At 37.2% G+C, this 22,846-nt stretch overlaps 1 protein-coding gene across 2 annotated transcripts in view; it reads right to left on the reverse strand.

The window, feature by feature from the left end:
• Window positions 1–22,846, reverse strand: part of LRP12 (LDL receptor related protein 12) — an 89,036-nt gene that overhangs the window by 13,253 nt on the left and 52,937 nt on the right. For both annotated transcript variants that reach the window (XM_018058337.1, XM_018058336.1), the window contains one exon: window positions 7,398–7,533. In XM_018058337.1, coding sequence (XP_017913826.1) covers window positions 7,398–7,533 — 136 coding nt within the window. The remainder of the gene's footprint in view (window positions 1–7,397; window positions 7,534–22,846) is intronic.

The raw sequence follows: 22,846 nt of genomic DNA on the forward strand, positions 1-22,846 counted from the left end.
ATTGGACATTCTTATATCTTCTTTGAAGTGTCTGTTCAAGTCTCCTGTCCTTTTAAAAAAATTTGAGCTATAAAAATTCTTTGTACATTCTGGATCCAAGTACTTTATTAGATATGTGTATTGCTAATATTTTCTCTATCCATGGGTTGCTTTTTCACTTTCTTAATGGTTATCTGTTAATGAGACAGATTTTTTTTGAAGTATGGTTGACTTACAACATTATATTAGTTTCAGGGATACAACACAGTAACTTGATATTTTTATAGCTTATACTCCATATAAAATTATTACTACATATTGGCTATATTCTTGTGTGCTGTACATTACATCCTTATAACTTTTTAATTTTATACATAGTAGTTTGTACCTCAACAGTCCTCCACTTATCTTATCCCTCTCCACTGGTAACCACTAGTTTGTTCTCTGTGTTTGTGAGTCTGTTTCTGTTTTGTTATATTCACTAATGTGTTTTATTTTTCAGATTCCACATAAACTAAAAATATACAGTATTTGTCTTTCTCTTTCTGACTTATTTCACTAAGCATAATATCCTTGTAGGTCTATCCACACTGTTGGAAATGGCAAAATTTCATTCTTTTTTATGGCTGAGAAATATTCCACCACCATACACACCTCCCTCCCCCACATTAATTTTTATCCATTTATCTGTATTTCATGTCTTGGCTACAATAAACAATGTTGCTATGAACACTGGGATGCATTTATCTTTTCAAATTTTTTTTTTTTTTTTCATTTTCTTTGGGTATGAAGAGTGGAACTGCAAGGTCGTGTGGCAGTTCTATTTTTCAGTTTTTGAGGAACTTATGTGCTGTTTTCCACAGTGGCTGTGCTGTAATGGGAGAAGATATTTGCAAATGACATGTCCAATAAGGGGTTAATTATCCAAAATACACAAAGAACTCATACAACTCAGTATCAAAAAAACAACCAAATTAAAGTGGGTTGGCAGAGCATCTGAACAGACATTTCTCCAAAGGAGACATACAGATGGCCAACAGGCATATGAAAAGATGCTCAACATTTCTAATCATCAGGGAAATGCAACACAAAACCACAATGAGATACCGCCTCACATTTGTCAAAGCCGTGTTGGTCAGGATGTGGAAAAAAGGGAACCACCTTTGTGCACTGTTGGTGGAACCACATGGAAAACAGTATGGAGATTCCTCAGAAAACTAAAAATAGAACTACCATATGATCTAGCAATTCCACTCCTAGATATTTATGGAAGAAAAAAAACCATTAATTAGAAAAGATATATGTACCCCTATCTTGAGAGTCCCTTGGACTGCAAGGAGATCCAACCAATCTATTCTGAAGGAGATCAGCCCTGGGATTTCTTTGGAAGGAATGATGCTAAAGCTGAAACTCCAGTACTTTGGCCACCTCATGTGAAGAGCTGACTCATTGGAAAAGACTCTGATGCTGGGAGGGATTGGGGGCAGGAGGAGAAGGGGCCAACCGAGGATGAGATGGCTGGATGGCATCACTGACTCGATGGATGCGAGTCTGAGTGAACTCCGGGAGTTGGTGATGGACAGGGAGGCCTGGCGTGCTGCAATTCATGAGGTCGCAAAGAGTCGGACACGACTGAGCGACTGAACTGAACTGAACTGAATGTTTATGCTGGCTTGTGGAATCTCAGTTCCCTGACCAGGGATTGAACCTGGGTCATGGCAGGGAAAGCCTGGAATTCTAACCACTAAGCCATCAGGGAACTCCCAACTTTTAATCAACTAAAATGTTTAAGGTTCATGAAATCAGGGACCTGATCCAGAACAAAAGAAATAATCAGTAGTTGTCTCTTCATGTATACACTATGAGGATTTGGTTTTCCAATATTCATTTAGGGTGCTTAAAACACATTTATAAGTAGAAACAATTTTCAGTCTTCTTTTTTTATGCTTTGTAATAGTTTATGTAACAGATTGTTTACAAATCTGCGCCTTGTGCTTCTTCACAGTACAGATGATTTAGGGTAGATATTTTCCATTTCTTCATGCTTTTTGGTTTAATCAGCTTTTCCTAAACTTTCAATAAGTCAATTTTGATAATTTAAATTTTCTTAGAAGTCATTTGCCCTTAAAAGTAAAATTTATCACGGCAAAGCTTTACATAGTACTTTCACACAACTGTTTAAATTTTTGTATCTATGGTCTTTAAATTTGTTTGGGTTTTCTTTGTAGATAAGTGTAATATTGGCAAATAAGAGTTTTACATCTTCCTTTTCATTTTTTTTTAATATCACTAATTTCTATTTGTTGGAGTGTTGTATTGACTGAGGGTTCAAGTACAAGCAGTGACAGTATGTAACCCTGTTTTGGTCCTTTGTGTTAAATTAACTTCAATATTGTTTGATTTTTAAAATTTTTGAACAGATACCTTTTATCAAGTTAAGAACACTTCTTTCTCTATTCATTTGGCATTGCCTGTAAAATTATCTGGGTGTAGAATCTTATTTTGACTGTTGATTTAATTTATTTAATGGTACTGCATTAGTTAGTTTTCTAATTCTTCTTGAATCAATTTGGTAACACACATTCAGAAAATGACTCACTTCATCTAATTTATGGAAGTATCAATATAAACCATTCACGATATTCCTTTGTGACTTTTAAAATCTCTATTGTTGTATTTATAACTATAGACATTTTTGTTCTTATTTCTATATCTTTTTTTTCCTTCACTCTTGCCTTGAGATCTGTCTTTATTTTTCTCAGTTTTTCAGAAAACCAGTTTTTTTTTCTGTTTAATTATTTCTGATAAAGATTTTTTTGTTTAATTTTAATTCATTTTTTCTGTTTAATTATTTTTTGGTAAATAAAGATTACCCTGTAGTGTTTATTCTAACTCTTGAGAAAAGGCTGAGCTAATATATTTTCCACTTTACTTTCCATGCATTTATTTTTAATTCAATGCATTAAAGTTGTAAATTTTTCACTAACTGCTGTTTCAATGTAGTTCAACAGTTTTAATATCTAATATTTTCATTACAGCTATTTAAAAATATTTTGAGTTCCACTGTGCCTTCCATCTTTGGTGCAGTTGTTATTTAGGAATATGTTTCTGAACATATGGGCTTTCTAATTGTTGTTTTCCAATTTAATTGTGTTACGGTCAGAGAACACAACCTGAATGATGTAGTCTGGAAATACACTGAGAATTCCTTTGTTATTTAATGTATAATCAATTTTAAAATAAATGTTGTACATGTCATTAAAAGGAATGTGCATTCTCTATCCACTGAGATAGGTATAAAAATCACACATATACGTGATATATGTGTCTACTGGATTAATATCAAAATTTCTCTATTTTTACTTACTGTTTCCCTGTTTAAATTCAGACAAATGTTTACAAACTTCCACTGTAATTGTGGACTAGTAAAACTTGGTCAGATTTGCTTGGTAATTCCCTACAGTTTGCTTCTGCTTGGTTTCAGGCTGCGTTATTAGGTACAGAACATCTAACCACAATTATATCTTCCATTTGTTATTAATATTTTGTTTTGAAGTCAATTACAATTGATTAACCCTCCTACACTAGCTCTCTTCTGATCAGTATTTCATAGCTTATCTTTTCCTATCTTAACTATTTAGATTTTCTGTATTGGTACTCTTTTAGGTATGTTCCTAAAGCCCATCACAGAAGGATCATACCAGTTAACTGACTGATATACCTGACTGGATAGTCTATCTTCTAAATGCTAAGTGAGATTTTTTTTAAAAATTCTACTTGGGGTGGGGATAGGGTTTTCTCATTTTCCTCTTTTCCTGTATTCTCCTATATTAATAGGTTTTTTTAAAAAAAAGTTTCTTTCCCTCTGCTTTGGTCTTTGTTGTTGTTGTTTAGCTGCTAAGTCATGTCCCATTCTTTTACAACTCCATGGACTATAGTCTGCCAGGCTTCTCTGTCCATGGGATTTCCCAGGCAAGAATACTGGAACAGGTTGCCAGTCCCTTCTCCAGAGGATCTTTCTGATCCAGGGATCAAACCCACGTCTCCTGCATTGGTAGGTGGATTCTTTATCACTGAGCCACCAGGGACGCTTTGGTCTAATAAAGTACAGCTACAAGTATTCAGTGTTTCTAATCCCCTTTCAAATTCTCAAATACAGTAGAAAAACCAACAATTTTATTTTTACCCATCTGTAACTGAAATTTAACATTTCATTAACATTGCTTCACTTATGAAAATAAACATACTATGAATAGTTTTGATAATGCTTCTCACACTATCACCAGTAGAAATCATAGAAAATTTCATATTACATTTCAGTTTTAGTAGATATCTAGAGTAACTACTTACACTCAAAACCACTTTGAAATTACAGTAACTGTTAAAAGCATGGCTTGCTCACTAATTGTAATAAATATATGTGTATTTATAAAAATATCTGATAGCTGTGTTTTAGGAATAACTGGTTTCTTTTGTAATGCTATGTGTTTTATTCTATACATTTAAAAATATTCTGGGAATGGATTTATAGGTTTCACCAAACTACCAAAGTGCTCATGACATAAAGAAGGTTAAGGAAAAAAAATCTGGTATATTAAATTGCATAACGTCTGTAGTAAATCTGTGTTCCAACTTGCTTCCCTGGTGGCTGAGATGGCAAAGAAGCTGCCAGCAATGCAGGAGATGCAGGTTCAATCCCTGTGAGAGAGGAATGGCTACCCACTCCAGTATTCTTGCCTGGAGAATTTCATGGACAGAGGAGCCTGGCGGGCTATAGTCCACAGGGTCACACAGAGTCGGACACGATTGAGTGACTAACAGTTTGATTTTGTTGACTGTTTTGGTTAATATTAAATTTTTTCATACATTCTAGAAATTTTGGGGTTGCAAGCTTCTGAGGAGGATTTTTGGTGCTGTTTTTAATTTTTTTCTCCCTATATTGCCCCACAGCGTCTGCTCTGTAACTCCCTCCATTTAGGCCTCCTTTCTAAAACCAGCCCTAACGTGGCAGTTCAGAGCAGTGTTACAATCATGTCACAGAATCAGTAAGGGACTTAGTAAAATTCCCATTTATTATGGTATGTCATCCTATCTTTCTAAGGTCTCAGCTCCATGAGAGTTCAAGCAGTGGTTAGCAGAAGTCTTCTTCAGCCTCTTTTCTTAAGCAAAATATCCTGACCCTAGTCCTGGCTTCAAGCAGGGAACCAGAATCCAATCCTCTGTGGATAAGGTGGACAGAGGTAAGGTAGACAGAGGATAAGGTGGCCTTTGTGAATTCTAGCAGATTTCCAGGGAAAGGATAAAAATGCTTATAAACTGGTTAAATAGTTTAACCAGTTTTACAAGGAGAGTTCTAAGTATTATTTGTTTATAGCATGTAATTTTAGTTTATATTGTAATTATTTTAAACTCAGGAATGCATGTTGATTTTCATTTTACCAAAAAGTTTTAAAACCTGTGTCTAGATAATCATACACCTTTTCTCTGACTTAATATGGTAAATGAATTTAATGTTTCCTAATATTGACTAATTTGTGTGTTTAAATGAACTGCATTTGATCATGGTATAAATTTCTTTTGAACAATTTTTTAAACATATTATACCAATATTCCCAAGTGAAACTTGACTTTCTTTGCATATTATGTCAGTATGTCATCTTTTAAAAGTTTGTTATTACCATGATAATGGTTTCAGTAAGAACTAGGACAATTACTAAAATTACTTTCTTATTTTATGAGACTGGCTATGTAAATGCAAATTTGTTAACTCAGTTCAGAATTTAGGAAATCTTCCTTTAGCTGTGTTGGGCTCACCTCTAATACTCTGCATTTCAATAATGTGCTTGATTTTTAGTGTAGCTTTGTGACATCTCAAGGATCCAACACATGATCAGAACCAGATGGCAGTATTCCATGTCATCTCCTCTGTGCTGGCAAGAATTGCCAAGTTTTACATAACTGAGCTGGTAGGCTGCAAATTTAATTTGGGGTTGAAATTTTAGGTTAAAAGAAGAAAAATCTCTAAAAATGCTAGTTTCATGTTTAAAAAATATTTGGAATCCCTATGGTAAAATGTTGCTTTGGAAACACATTTGTACTTAAGTCATATTGTAAGTAGCAGAAAACAGACATATTGTTCAGATTCCAATGTTGGTACAGTTGCAGAAGGGTAATAACTTTCATGGCACATCCCACCCATGCATCAGGCAAGGGAATCGTACTTCTCACAGAGGAGTGGTACTGCTTCCACAGATGCTCAGCTTCAGTGTTCCAGAAGATACGGCTCGGGGCAGAGAGGAACCAAAGGAAAACAGACCATATGTGGCTGTTTTATGGCTTCCACAGAAAAAAGGGGACAGACAACAACTGTGTTCCTCAAGTGACTGGTCCTCTCATTAGTTAATAAATATAAAAAAGGAAGATGGAAACGTTCAAACATAGGCTTAATTTAGAATCCCACTTTTTTGAAAATGTAAAAATGAAGGGATATGTGTCTATGATCTACGAGGTCTCTTTTAAATCTAATGTTCAGTGATTTTTTATCCATAAAAATGTAAATAATGAAAGAATGTCAAGGATGCCTTTGTAATATCTCGTGATAGAAATGGCATTCTTAATTGTGTTTATAGTTCTCTGTTTAGGTACACTTTTTTCTCCCCTTCAGGCAAATTTTTTCCTCTAATAACCCCAATATAATTTCCTTAAGCAAGCAATAACTGGTTCTACTGGGTATTTCCTCCTTAGTATCTTATTCCCACAGTTTTTCTCTACAATTTTAAATGTCTTTAAAATACTCTTAATCTTCCTTATTTATATCTTATTTATTCTTAGGATTTTAAGTTTACGGTTATTTTCCCTAGGATTATATTTCATTTTTTATTCTTAACAAATGATCTATTGTCTCACTGTTATGAAAAATAAGCTTTTTCTAGACACAGTATTTATCCATCATCAGCTTACTTCAAGTTTTACACACACATAACATATACACAGGCATAGTCTACAATTATGTTTTAATTCATTAAGGTAGAGGACTCTATTTTCAAGACCAAGATTATGGGCTAGATCTCCAAGTGAATTAGTAAGTCTGTTTATTTGTCTCATTGCCAAAGATTACACTCTTGATTCTAATGAACTATTCTGCAGATGTGTGGCTTTTGTTAAAAAATTGCCTAGAAGAATATGGATGGCTCAGCACAAATTCATTATCACCATTAGAAAATATTTAAAACATATGCCCTAATAGAAGGGGAAAAATGGGCCGTTATTTCTCCCCTCGAGACAGTAATGATAAATACAATTTGTTGTCTAAAAATCATCTTTTTATACTACTGCATGTTGAGTGATGATACTTGGAAAGTGGATTTATATTTTGTAATAAAATATCATACAATAATACAAGGAGGTATCAGAATTACCTTATAGTAATGATTTCCCCTGGGTTTGCCCTTATGAACCAGCTACAGTTGATTCTGGCAGGATATTCGGAAGGCCAGCCTGGGCTCGTGATTATCCCACTCGGTGCTCGAATCTGTTCTGGAGTTTCTCCACAGGCTGGAAGATAATCAAAGCAATCTTAGAAAACTGTTGTATTTTAAATAAAGCATTAAGTAAATCAGTACTTATTAAAAAGAAACATGTAAGATGTCAAGTCATATACAATAAATAAGGTATGGCCAACCTTAAAAACTTTCATTATTCTAATTAGATTGTTTTCTTTCCTTTTAGTCAAATTATCTTATCCTAATTAAGTATAAAGTCTTGGGGAGGTGTGGAAGTTTTCAATTTGGATCTCTGAATACAATTTAAGAGTCAAGACTGCTAGCTTTAGCCATGGAGATCAACTGGTACATCTATCCATCTATCTTTTTCCCAAGATGCACCTTTTAAATTTATTTATTATAACTACCTGAAAATCAACTTTACTGAACTACTTTTTGGATACTTAAAAAAAATCATATAGTCTTCTGAACAAAATAATTAAAGGAAAGCACATATAAACACAACAGTAAGATGCTGAGTTGTTAAGAAGTGGGTAGATGATTAGATAAAAGCAGCAAAACATTACTTCAAATGCTTCTTTAATTCAAGTTCTTTAATTCATTCCAGGAACACTTCCAAACCTTATTATAAAGTCATAAATGATTCCTAAATAATTTTAAAAATAAAGGCTTGAAACAGTCAGTGATTAAAGTTATCATTATGTGGTTAGATATCTAAATATCTTAGAAGAAACAGGATAAATTCAAACTACTACCAGCACTTTGCCTGCATTATACTGTCACCCTGCTTATTTAACTTATATGCAGAGTACATCATACAAAATGCTGGGCTGGATGAAAAATAAACTGGAATTAAGATTGCTGGGAGAAATATCAATAACCACAGACAGGCAGATGACACCACACTGACGGAAGAAAGCGAAGAAGAACTAAAGAGCCTCTTGATGAAAGTGAAAGAGGAGAGTGAAAAAGTTGGCTTAAAACTCAACATTCAGAAAACTAAGATCATGGCATCAAGTCCCATCACTTCATAGCAAATAGATGGGGAAACAATGGAAACAGGGACAGATTTTATTTTGGGGGGCTCCAAAATCACCGCAGATGGTGGCAGCCATGAAATTGAAAGATGCTTACTCCTGGGAAGGAAAGTTTTGACCAACCTAGATAGCATATTCAAAAGCAGAGACATTACTTTGCCAACAAAGGTCCATCTAGTCAAGGCTATGGTTTTTCCAGTAGCCATGTATGGATTGTTGAGAGTTGGACTATAAAGAAAGCTGAGTGCCTAAGAATTGATGCTTTTGAACTGTGGTGTTGGAGAAGACTCTTGAGGGTCCCTTGGACTGCAAGGAGATCCAACCAGTCCATCCTAAAGGAAATCAGTCGAATATTCATTGGAAGGACTGATGCTGAAGTTGAAACTCCAATACTTTGGCCACCTGATGCGAAAAACTGACTCCTTGGAAAAGACCCTGATGCTGGCAAAGACTGAAGGCAGGAGAGAAAGGGACGACAGAGGATGAGATGCTTGGATGGCATCACCGACGTGAGGGACATGAGTTTGAGCAAGCCCCAGGAGTTAATGATGGACAAGGAAGCCTGGCGTGCTGCAATCCACAGGGTCGCAAAATACTGGACATGACTGAGAGACTGAACTGAACTGATTCTCCCTTCATTATCTTGAACTCTCACAGTTCACATTTTAACAATCCAGAATTCAGCTAATAATCCCAGAATTTAGTCTCCCTCAAGAGTCACAGGCTAAAAAAAAAAAAAAAAAGCAATGAATGTTTAAACCTTCAATAAAATTTAAAATCTTGGAATCTCTTATTTGATACAACTCTGACAGACCAGCCTATCTAATTTTTAAAGTAAGAGCAGATAAAAAGGAGCAAATTACAAGTGGGGAAAGTAGCTGCCAAAATGACCATTTTTTGGTGTGTCTATGTAATAGAGGTTATGGTCTGTTCAATTTAGGTTAAGTATGCTTGCTAGGGAGTAATTTTGCAAAGTTTTTATCCATAATGGTCAACATATGGCAAACTATATTGCTCAGAGAGTCAATACCTATTTCAATAGAATTAGCCATTCCCTGCAGAAAACATGCAATCAAGGTTTTAAACCTCTGCAGGTTCATGCCTAAAATGCATCTAGTTTGAAATTAGGGTATACTGCCAAAGGGATCTTGTTTTTAATCACTTTTCAAACACAGAGATTCATGGCATGAAAATATAGGTATATAAAACATTGAGTCTAGCATACATCTTATTGCCCACACACAAAGTTTCCACTTGTTTTTGCTTTCCCCTTACCAAAAAAATCCTTTGATATTTTACAAAAAGACTATATTTATCCAAATGTGATTCTATTTGGGGCTTATTAACATTAAAGTATTAATAAAGCAAGGCAAACCATTCAATATCACAGTAATCCAAGTCTATGCCCCAACCAGTAATGCTAAAGAAGCTTAAGTTGAACGGTTCTATGAAGACCTACAAGACCTTCTAGAACTAACACCCAAAAAAGATGTCCTATGCAAAAGCAGGAAGTCAAGAGATACCTGGAGTGACAGGCAAATTTGGCTTTGGAGTACAAGATGAAGCAGGGCAAAGGTTATAACAGAGTTTTGCCAAGAGAACACACTGGTCATAGCAAACACCTTCCAACAACAAGAGAAGATTCTAAACATGGACATCACCAGATAGTCAATATCAAAATCAGACTGATTATATTCTTTGCAGCCAAAGATGGAGAAGCTCTATACAGTCGGCAAAAACAAAACTGGGAGCTGACTGTGGCTCAGATCATGAACTCTTTATTGCCAAATTCAGACTAAACTGAATGGCACCCCACTCCAGTACTCTTGCCTGGAAAATCCCACGGACGGAGGAGCCTGGTAGACTGCAGTCCATGGGGTCGCTCCAAGTCCGATATGACTGAGAGACTTCACTTTCACTTTTCACTTTCATGCATTGGAGAAGGAAATGGCAACCCACTCCAGTATTCTTGCCTGGAGAATCCCAGGGCCAGAGGAGCCTGGTGGGCTGCCGCCTATGGGGTCATGCAGAGTTGGACACAACTGAAGCGACTCAGCAGCAGCAGCAGCAGGGAAAACCACTAGACCATTCAGGTATGACCTAAATCAAATCCTTTATGATTATACACTGAAAGTGAGAAATAGATTTAAAGGATTAGATCTGATAGACAGACTGCCTGAAGAACTATGGACAAAGGTTCATGACACTGTACAGGAGGCAATGATCAAGATCATCCCCAAGAAAAAGAAACGCAAAAAGGCAAAATGGTTGTCTGAGGAGGCCTTACAAACAGCTGAGAAAAGAAGAGAAGTGAAAGGCAAAGGCAAAAAGGAAAGGTATACCCATTTGAATGCAGAGTTCCAAAGAATAGCGAGGAAAGATAAGAAAGCCTTTCTCAGTGAACAATGCAACGAAATAGAGGAAAACAACAGAATGGAAAAGACTACTGATCTCTTCAAGAAAATTAAAGACACCAAGGGGAACATTTTATGCAAAGACGGGCACAATAAATGACAGACATGGTACAGACCTAACAGAAGCAGAAGATATTAAGAAGAGGTGGTAAGAATACACAGAATTATACAGAAAAGATCTTCATGACCCAGATAATCACGATGGTGTGATCACTCACCTAGGGCCAGACATCCTGGAATGTGAAGTCAAGTAGGCTTTAGGAAGCATCACTGCAAACAAAGTTAGTGGAGGTCATGGAATTCCAGTTGAGCTATTTCAAATCCTAAAAGATGATGCTGTGAAAGTGCTATACTCAACATGCCAGCAAATTTGGAAAACTCGGCAGTGGCCACAGGACTGGAAGAGCTCAGTTTTCATTCCAATCCGAAGAAAGGCAATGTCAGAGAATGTTCAAACTACAGCACAACTGCACTCATCTCACATGCAAGGAAAGTAATGCTCAAAATTCTTCAAGCCAGGCTTCATCAATACGTGAACCGTGAACTTCCAGATGTTCAAGCTGGATTTAGAAAAAGCAGAGGGACCGGAGATCAAATTGCCAACATCCACCGGATGGTCAAAAAAGCAAGAGAGTTCCAGAAAAACATCTATTTCTGCTGTATTGACTATGTAAAGCCTTTGACTGTGTGGATCACAACAAACTGGAAAATTCTGAAAGAGATGGGAATACCAGACCACCTGACCTGCCTCCTGAGAAATCTGTGTGCAGATGAAGAAGCAACAGTTAGAACTGGACATGGAACAACAGACTGGTTCCAAATAGGAAAAGGAGTACGTCACGGCTGTATATTGTCACCCTACTTATTTAACTTCTATGCAGAGTACATCATGAGAAACGCTGGGCTGGAAGAAGCACAAGCTGGAATCAAGATTGCCTGGAGAGATATCAATAACCTCAGATGTGCAGATGACACCACCCTAATGACAGAAAGCAAAGAACTAAAGAGCCTCTTGAAAGTAAAAGAAGAGAGTGAAAAAGCAGCTTTAAACTCAACATTCAGGAAACTAAGATCACGGCATCCGGTCCGATCACTTCATGGCAAACAGATGGGGGAAACAATGGAAACAGTGACAGACTTTATTTTGGGGGGCTCCTAAATCACTACAGATGGTGACTGCAGCCATGAAATTAAAAGATGCTTACTCCTTGGAAGGAAAGTTATGACCAACCTAGAGAGCATATTAAAAAGCAGAGACATTACTTTGCCAACAAAGGTCCGTCCCGTCAAAGCTATGGTTTTTCCAGTAGTCATGTACGGATTGTGAGAATTGGACTATAAAGAAAGCTGAGCGCCCAAGAATTGATGCTTTTTAACTGTGGTGTTGGACAGGACTCTTGAGAGTCCCTTGGACTGCAAGGAGATCCAACTATTCCATCCTAAAGGAAATCAGTCCAAAATATTCATTGGAAGGACTGACGCTGAAACTCCAATACTTTGGCCACTTGATGTGAAGAACTGACTCCTTGGAAAAGACCCTGATGCTGGGAAAGATTGAAGGTCGGAGGAGAAGGGTACGACAGAGAATGAGATATGGTTGGATGGCATCACCGACTCAATGGACGTTGAGTTGGAGCAAGTTCTGGGAGTTGGTGATGGACAGCAAAGCGTGCTGCAATCCATGGGGTCACAAACAGCTGGACGTGACTGAGCAACTGAACTGAAATGACTGAATACTGAAGTGCCAGAATTTTGTTTCCATCCTTGTTCTAATGAGTTATCATCTCAGCAATTAATGAAAAGATGCTCTAAGTCATTTATAAGCCCTTTTTCCTTTCTTCACTTTCTTGCCAAAGCATTTTGTAGCAGTATATTGAACAAATCTTTAAGTTCATGAAGATACAAACATACAAACGAACTAGCAAAAACTATTATCATGTCTCCCCCAGGATATTGTAAACTGTTCATTTTCATTAAAAGATTCACTTACGTTAAAGAGAATAATACAATTTTACGTTAAACTGTGTTTAACTTACAATTATAACACTGTAATGGCATGTATCTACTCAAATACTTATCAGCTGATCTAACAGTTCTGGGACACATCCAAAAACCAGGTGGGAATAACCTATGATAAAGCAAATAACTCCTAACCTTTAAAGCAAATAACCTTTAAACAACTAGCTGGAGAGACTAGTTGTAGAGCAAAACAGGAAAGAATTTCATTGTATTTTTGTTAGATTATGCTTAAAAAGTTTTCCCTCAACTACCTGAGAAACCCATAGGTGGTGCTCTCATACCTGGCATGGATGCTCAAAAATACTGTTGTGACTATTTTATTTCATACAACTGACGAAGGATAGACCTTCCATTCATAAATAAGAGCAGTTATTTCAGTATTATTTAACATTCTAATTCACTTAATACTTCTATAACATTATTTACTGATTCTACCTGATCAAAAATTAAATTTTCTCTCTTAATTGGCTATGAATATATATTTTGATTAAATTTTGCAACATGACTGAGTCTGGCATTTTGTTTTAGATTCACCCAGTGGCTTTTTATCAACATCTTTATACATATAATACACTGGACATGTAGATTAATAATACTCTAGCACAACCACAATTCATCCCTTTCTATATATGAGGAAGAACACATTTAAATGCTCAAAGAATACGACAAATATTAGAAATCAAAAGAAAACTCCCCTCCCTTTTGAGCTTAGAGTTTGCCTACATATACTGGTAGGTTTGGAATCAGAAGACTAAAGTGCCATCTGTCCTATCTGCCACTATGGGCTCTGCCATAGTATAAACTACCAAACCTTTTAAAGACTTGGTTTCCTCATGTGGTAAAATAAGCAGTTGCTGTTTGAATAATATCTAAGGCCTGTTTCAGCCCTAAATCATGCCCCTCTTTCATCATCATAATATATTTCTACTATATTTCTGATACTTATCAGGATGCATTGGTAAAATGTTTTTGTTACATCACTTTGCATTGTCTCTTTGACCCACTGAGATGACATTTTCATATTCTTACCTTAACCCCATCATAACTGTGTTAGCAAGCAAAGACCACCATCAAATCAAATGTCCCCTCACTCTCCATGGTACTTGATCTCTTTAGGCCACCTGACAGTGATCTTTTTCCTCTTGGTCCCGTACTACCTTGACTTTGCTGACATCACTTTTTTAGTTCCCCTAATTCAGACTCTTCTGGGACTGTTCTCAAGACTGGATCCTTCTTCCTCAGCCAGCTCCTGATATACTGATGTCATGGTTCATTCCCAAGTTTTATGCTCTTCTCTCTCTCTATGGGAGATCTCATTCATGCCTACATCTCCACTTACGACCTATAGTTGATGAGTTAAAAAATCTTTAACCCAGAGACTCTGCATAATCAAGGTCCACTGGACATTACAAATTCAATATCATCAGAACTGTGTTTCTCAAATCCTTCTCTTTATTTGAAATTCTGAATTGTTATTATCGTAGATATCGTATTTGGGGAAAACAATTGTCATTTCACCTAACTCAAGTAAAAAGTAGACTTACTTTAAGAATATCACAGGCAATCTCAGTGATTTCTTAAGTGTAGGAAATAAAACTCACAGCAACTAAAACTAGAAATCTCAAAGTCACAACCTGAGGCTGCCTTCATCACCTCTTAAAAGGCCTGCTTTGTCTCCTATATATCCGTCCCAGTCTTCCAACTGGCTTTCAGAGTCTTCTACTTTTCCATTATTTTTCAGTATCTTATAATGACTTCTCATTCCCAACTTATCACATCAGTTTAAGTATCTACCATCAACTGTAATCTCACTGTTTTCTTATTTTGCTATATTTATACTATTGTTCATTTTATATTTTACCCTTTTACATAAAAGATTTGAGGTGACTTACTATCACAATCAATTTGATAATACTTTAGCATCTACTTTCTCACTTGTAAATGGGGATTAAAACACTACCTACCACATAACAGTGCTGCAAGAAATAAATACAACTATTCTGGTAAGGAGATTAGCCCACTGTTTGGATTACAGCAACCTGTTGATACATAACATCACATGATAGACCAAAGCAGACTGGTTGGCAGTAATGCCTGGAATGCCATACTGAGATGATTATTAAGGCAGTGGCCAGGCTAAATGTGAAAGAGGGCAGTGACTGTTCATTTAATATATGCTGGGCACTATCATGTTCTGGAAAGAATGTAAAATTATGCCATAACTAACTGGATATCTAACATGAGTTGGGATATACACTCAACAAAATGTTGCTTTAGGGAATGAATTTTTGTTTGTTTTAAACAAAATCTGTACATGGTTCTGCTAGTTTAAACGTCTTTCTAGATTTTTGACTATATATTCCAATCTACAATGTACCAAACCTAATCTTCTTTTACTTCCATTTTTTCTACCCATATCATCTCTATTGTTTATAGTTATTTTAGCTATTCTCTCATTATTTCTTCAATAGAGTTAGTTTATATATAACTGGCAAACAGAGATATCTCATCAGTATAATGCAAAGTTGTGAAAGATCTTATTCCCAGCATGTGAATGATGTGAAGTAATCAGGAGCAGGAGAAAGCCCCTAGGAAGTAACTTTTTATTGCAAGAAGTGCTTTCTTTTACTATTTTAAAGAACTGCTAGACTTTCTTCTGTATTAAGCCATCTTAGGAGGCTGCAAGTATAGATGGAGATGTGAACACCCTTCCCCACTACCAAAATAAAACAGAACACGTTAACTGATGAAGGGTATCTCTGAAATATGTCTTTAGTTTTGATTAAACTGGTCTCCATTAGAAGAAGCATGTATCTTCAAGGAGAAAATCTGAACTTCAGAGTATGTGGCTGCAAAGTATGGACCGAGTCTAGGTGTAACCATCAGGAGATATTTGTCCTGGCATTTGGATCAACATTTTATTTGCTAGGACAGTACTTATAGAGTTACATAGTTGTAAGCAATCTGTACCAAAACTATCTTTCTCATAAGCCCTCTTAGTTTAGTGTTCAGTTTCACAGAATGAGATTTTCCAGGAACACACACATGGCATTTGGGCAAGAATGACTATATTTTAGTCTTTGTTCATTTTGTTTTCTTAATATATCTCTTAATATAACAAAAGAGTCCAAAATGCAGTACTTGGATGCAGTCTCAAAAACGACAGAATGATCTCTGTTCGTTTCCAAGGCAAACCATTCAATATCACGGTAATCCAAGCCTATGCCCAGACCAGTAACACTGAAGAAGCTGAAGCTGAACAGTTCTATGAAGACCTACAAGACCTTTTAGAACTAACACCCAAAAGAGATGTCCTTTTCATTATAGGGGACTGGAATGCAAGTAGGAAGTCAAGAAATATCCGGAGTAACAGACAAATTTGGCCTTGGAATACAGAATGAAACAGGGCAAAGGCTAATAGAGTTTTGCCAAGAGAACGCACTGGTCATAGCAAACACCCTCTTCTAACACAAGAGAAGACTCTACACATGGACATCACCAGATGGTCAACACCGAAATCAGATTGATTATATTCTTTGCACCCAAAGATGGAGAAGCTCTATACAGCCAGCAAAAACAAGACCAGGAGCTGACTGTGGCTCAGATCATGAACTCTTTATTGCCAAATTCAGACTTAAATTGAAGAAAGTAGGGAAAGCCACTAGACCATTCAGGTATGACCTAAATCAAATCCCTTATGATTATACAGTGGAAGTGAGAAATAGATTTAAGGGACTAGGTCTGATAGACAAGAGTGCCTGATGAACTATGGACGGAGGTTCATGACATTGTACAGGAGACAGGGATTAAGACCATCCCCAAGGAAAAGAAATGCAAAAAAGCAAAATGGCTGTCTGAGGAGGCCTTACAAATAGCTGTGAAAAGAAGAGAAGTGAAAAGCAAAGAAGAAAAGGAAAGATATAGGCATCTTTCCAAAGATGCACAGTTCCAAAGACTAGCAAGGAGAGATAAGAAAGCCTTCCTCAGCGATCAACGCAAAGAAATAGAGGAAAAGAACAGAATGGGAAAGACTAGAGATCTCTTCCAGAAAATTAGAGATACCAAGGGAACATTTCATGCAAAGATGGGCTCGATAAAGGACAGAAATGGTATGGACTTAACAGAAGCAGAAGATATTAGTCACCTAGAGCCAGACATCCTGGAATGTGAAGTCAAGTGGGCCTTAGAAAGCATCACTACGAAAAAAACTAGTGGAGGTGATGGTATTCCAGTTGAGCTATTTCAAATCCTGAAAGATGCTGCTGTGAAAGTGCTACACTCAATATGCCAGCAAATTTGGAAAACTCAGCAGTGGCCACAAGACTGGAAAAGCTCAATTTTCATTCTAGTCCCAAAGAAAGGCAATGCCAAAGAATGCTCAAAGTACCGCACAATTGCACTCATCTCACATGTGAGGAAAGTAATGCTCAAAATTCTCCAAGCCAGGCTTCAGCAATACGTGAACCATGAACTTCCTGATGTTCAAGCTGGTTTTAGAAAAGGCAGAGGAACCTGAGATCAAATTGCCAACATCCGCTGGATCATGGAAAAAGCAAGAGAGTTCCAGAAAAACATCTATTTCTGCTTTATTGACTATGCCAAAGCCTTTGACTGTGTAGATCACAATAAACTGCGGAAAATTCTGAAAGAGATGGGAATGCCAGACCACCTGACCTGCCTCTTGAGAAAGCTATATGCAGGTCAGGAAGCAACAGTTAGAACCGGACAGGGAACAACAGACTGGTTTCAAATAGGAAAAGGAGTATGTCAAGGCTGTATACTGTCACCCTGCTTATTTAACTTCTATGCAGAGTACATCATGAGAGACGCTGGGCTGAAGAAGCACAAACTGGAATCAAGATTGCCGGGAGAAATATCAATAACTTCAGATATGCAGATGACACCACCCATATGCAGAAAGTGAAGAGGAACTAAAAAGCCCCTTGATGAAAGTGAAAGAGGAGAGTGAAAAAGTTGGCTTAAAGCTCAACATTCAGAAAACAAAGATCATGGCATCTGGTCCCATCACTTCATGGCAAATAGATGGGGAAACAGTGGAAATCCTGTCAGACTTCATTTCTGGGGGCTCCAAAATCACTGCAGATGGTGACTGCAGCCATGAAATTAAAAGACACTTGCTCCATGGAAGGAAAGTTATGACCAACCTAGAGAGCATATTAAAAAGCAGAGACATTACTTTGCCAACAAAAGTCTGTCTAGTCAAGGCTATGGTTTTTCCAGTGGTCATGTATGGATGAGAGAGTTGGATGTGACGAAAGCTGAGCACCAAAGAATTGATGCTTTTTAACTGCGGTGTTGGACAGGACTCTCGCGAGTCCTTTGGACTGCAAGGAGATCCAACTAGTCCATCCTAAAGGAAATCAGTCCTGGGTGTTCACTGGAAGGCCAGTACTTTGGCCACCTGATGTGAAGAGCTGACTCATTTGAAAAGACCCTGATGCTGGGAGCGACTGGGGGCAGGAGGAGAAGAGGACGACCGAGGATGAGATGGCTGGATGGCATCACCGACTCGATGGACATGAGTCTGAGTGAACTCTGGGAGTTGGTGATGGACAGGGAGGCCTGGCGTGCTGCTATTTATAGGGTTGCTAAGAGTCAGATGCGACTGAGCGACTGAACTGAATGATCAGTATCAATTTTTTGTTCTCAGAACAGAAATACCTTAAAAAAATCTATTTAATTTACTTTAGTCAGTATCTTCAGATATAAACAAATATTCAAGTATTTTGGGTGATGATAATATATATCTCTACTTTTGATAGGTTTCCCATAACTCAGAAATAGAAGCTGCCAAATTAAGAGTTCTAAATGTTCATTCAAAAGTTAGCAACTTTCAACTCTGAGAGCGTCTTCTTCATAGAATGCAGTGATTAGCGTAAGTGTTAGCTGCTAATCGTGTCCAACTCTTTGTGATCCCAAGGACTGTAGCCTGCCAGGGTCCCCCGTTCATGGGATTTTCCAGGCAAGAATACTGGAGTGTGTTGCAATTTTCTTCTCCAGGGATCGAACCTAGGTCCTGCATCACAGGCAGACTCTACCATCTGAGCCACCAGGGAAGCCTCTGGTTATCTGATTAGCTCCCCTAAAGCCTATTCCATTTGGACATTTGGAATGAAAAAAGAAAATAGCATTATTACAATGCTAGTGGTTAAAAGGCATTAAAGGCTAAATTAAAGAATACACTTTTTAATTGATCATACATGTTCTCAATTAAGAAAAGGAGAATTAACTGAAAAGTAAATAGGTAGAGATTCTTTGATGGCATTCTTAATGAAATTTTGATAATTTTCAGGTTTAAAATACAAAGCTCTCACTGTAGAGTTGAGAAAACAGGGCAAAACTAACTGAGACACTTAAGACTTCTTCATGCTTATTCTGATACTAGTTCAATAATCCCACAGAAAAAGCTGGTAACTATGATTTCAAAATTAGATTTGTTCACCATACCTATTATCTTTAAAGCAACCATTTAAAGAACAGAAACTGTACAAACAACCTCTATTTTAGAGGTCACATGGGAGAGAAGAGGACGATTTCAAAATATTTTATGGTTTTTAAGACCTGAAAAAAAGAGACATGGAAAGAAACTTACAGTTCTACTTGTAAGGGAAAAAGTACAATTTCCTGTTCCACAGATAAAGAATGGGGTTTCTTTTCAAAACTGACAAGGGTTTTTGGCGCTTTGTGACTAAAGGTGATATGAAATCTTTGTGCCTTTAGTTTTAACAAATCACAAAGCTGAAATGCAAGTAAAAATCAGCTGTGCTTACTGGCCACCTTAAGTACACGAGATACATACAAAAAGCACAAAAGAACATGAAGAAAATTAATGTTCTCATGGACATTGAAGCTTTGTAAAAATGAATTATGCTTATTAACTGAATCTAAGAAACATATAAATAGTTATGAGAGCATACAAGACATATTTCTGTTCAGTTGCTCAGTCCTGTTCAATTCTTTGAGACCCCATGAACTGTAGCCTGCCAGGCTCCTTTGTCCATGGGATTTCCCAGGCAAGAACACTGGAGTGCACTGCTATTTCCTTCTCCAGGGGATCTTCTCGACCCAGGGATCGAACCCACTTTTCCTGCATTGGCAGGCAGATTCTTTACCACTGAGCCACCTGGGAAGACCTTGCGTATAAGACAATACAGTCCCACATGACATAGTGTGTATTTATAAACAATGTGTCATAAGGCATGGGTTATTATTAAACAGAAACAAAGGCCCACTTTGGGGCCTTATGTAAGTCAAGTTTGTCTTGTTAACAAAGGGTTTCTTTCACTGAACAGAAGTGAGAAGAATCAAAGTAAAGAGCACATTTCAAATTAGAAGAATTTAGTGACTCAATGCTATAGATACTAGCTAAGGCAAGGTATGCTACTGCTAAAAGAAGTGATATGATACAAATACTGTGTAAACATTACCTTGCTGTATACAACCTGCGGGAAGGCAAACTGGTGCAGCAAAGAGATCAGCTGAAAAGCAAGTACAGAAACTCTTCTACTTGTAAAATTTTACTTGATCAAGTTGCAGTATAAAACAAAAGCACGCTCACTCTGTTTCAAAGTATTTATAGTCAATGGTGCTCACTATCATTTGGCCGTCTCATTTTCTCAGTGCATAGAGTGCTCCATAAATATTAACTTCATTATGGCTGTTGAAAAAGCAATCCCACATGTTGAAAATACAAATAAAAAGGGTTTGATTCCAATGGAAACAAATGAACTTAAAAAAATACCACCTCCAAAGTAAAAAAATTCACAAGCAAATGGTGACTGTTGAACGGTCATGTGTGATGAACCTACGAATGATCCTGAGGGTAATAAGTGAATCATGCAAAACATGGAAGACATGGAGAATAAAGTGTATAGTTAGAGGATTAGCCTGGAAACCACATGCCAGCTGGTCCACTGTTAGCTGAAAAGAAGGGTACCAATTTGAAAAGTTACAGTATGGTGAAAAGTGCTAAAGATGAGATTTTTGTCACTAATCAGAAGCTTACGGTTCATAACTTCAAGATCTGTAAATATACTCAAAGTGAGGAGTGTGTGGTCAGGTCTGTAGGTCCCCTGGCTAATGATAATGTTACTGCCCATCAGGTACTTCTTTTTCTCATGTCTTTTCACATTTAATTATTATTGTTATTAGCTCTATTTAACCAATGACTATAAAATGGAGGTACAGAGAAATTAAGTAATTTTCCTGAAGTCACAAAAAATTAAATGTCCAGGCAGTAGGCTATAGAGCAGCACTCTTTTCTTTTTAAATATTTATTTATTTTGCTACACCAGGTATTAGTAGCAGCATGTGCAATTTTTGGTTGCCAGGACACACTACTGCCCACTAGGGAGCTCCCTATGACACCTGGAAATATTACCAGGGGATGAGGGGGAAGAGGCCTCAATAGAATTTCAATAAAGATGAAAGTGGTCTCATTTGGCAAAAAAAATATGTCTTGGTCCTATATTTACATGGAGAAAAAGGTACAGAATCTATGATAGCACAGATAAAGAAGGTATACTTAAAGTTTCTAAAGACTGATTCCTATTGGCTACAAATCTATACAGGGACTGCCGGCAGGACAAAACTGCTTCCTAGTCTCTTTGGAATTAAACAGGATTCTAGAAGTTCTTTTAATAATAGTATGTACATATATACATTAACTCCAGGTAAGCTGATTAGGATATGGGGCAGAATAGAAGCAGTAAGGGTAGGCAGTGAAGGCTGAGAGAGGTATTTCAAAGGAAAGAGAAGTAGAGAAGAGGAAACCAGAGAAGGCTGGATGACTAATGGAAAGTGGTTGTGTTCTTATAGACTCTTCATATTGGACAAACAGGCAGAGTTTAGAAAGCAAGCATGTCGAGCATGAAGACCATGGATTGCTGAGAACACAGGGCACGTACCCCGTTGAGTGTCAGAATCTGCAAGATGAGTGACATGTAAGTACAAGATGGCCCTTTGGCAGGATGCCTCCTGGGAGGACACAGCTCAGCTTTGCAACTCAACAGGGAAGACAGAAGCCCTGGTCAGGAGGAAACTCGGTTTCAAAGTCCACTTCTGCAACTTGACTGGGTTTGTTGCGCACACTTAAAACCTTGATTTTTTTGACCTTTGTTGTCCAGACTCCTTTAATACCTGAGCTCTGTCATACTGAAACTGTCAGAAGAGTCAACATTCTGAGGATGGACTGAGCTAGAAGGAGACAGGTTGGATGCAAGTAGCACCCCTTAGAATTACTTCATATCTCATTCTAATTTTTTCGAGAGAGGTCGGCAAACTGACCTTTTCCCTTTAGGGAAATAATTACTAGCACTCTAATAGCAATGTTTACTAGTCTAACATGGGAAAGCTTTTAATTATCATTTAAAATGTAAGAATCAGCATAAGCAGAAAACTTTATATTAATCTATCACTCACACTTAGGATACCCTCTCATTACCCTTAGACTAGGGAATCACACATATTTATGAAAGCAGGAACTCCTATACCCAGGATATCCTAAATCCAGAATGAATAACTGGATATTCATTCCTCTACATTAGAGCAGATACTTAAGAATGGATACAGCAATAAACTTATTCCTGTAATTCTTAATGATTTTTTCAAGGACCAAAATATTCACTTGGTCATTAGCTCTATTCAAGGCAATAACTTCTTGGCTTCTTAATGGTCACTACTGTCTAGGGCTTCCCAGGTGACTCAGTGATAAAGTTGGGAAGATCCCCTGAAGGGAATGGCAACCCACTCCAGTCTTCTTGCCTGGGAAATCTCATGGACAGAGGAGCCTGGCAGGCTATAGTCCATGGGATCGCAAAAGACTTAGCGACTCAACAACAGTGACAACGCTGTCCAGAACAAACAAACAATAATC

Source organism: Capra hircus, chromosome 14 (assembly GCF_001704415.2).
Source record: "Capra hircus breed San Clemente chromosome 14, ASM170441v1, whole genome shotgun sequence".
Taxonomy (NCBI): Eukaryota; Metazoa; Chordata; class Mammalia; order Artiodactyla; family Bovidae; genus Capra; species Capra hircus.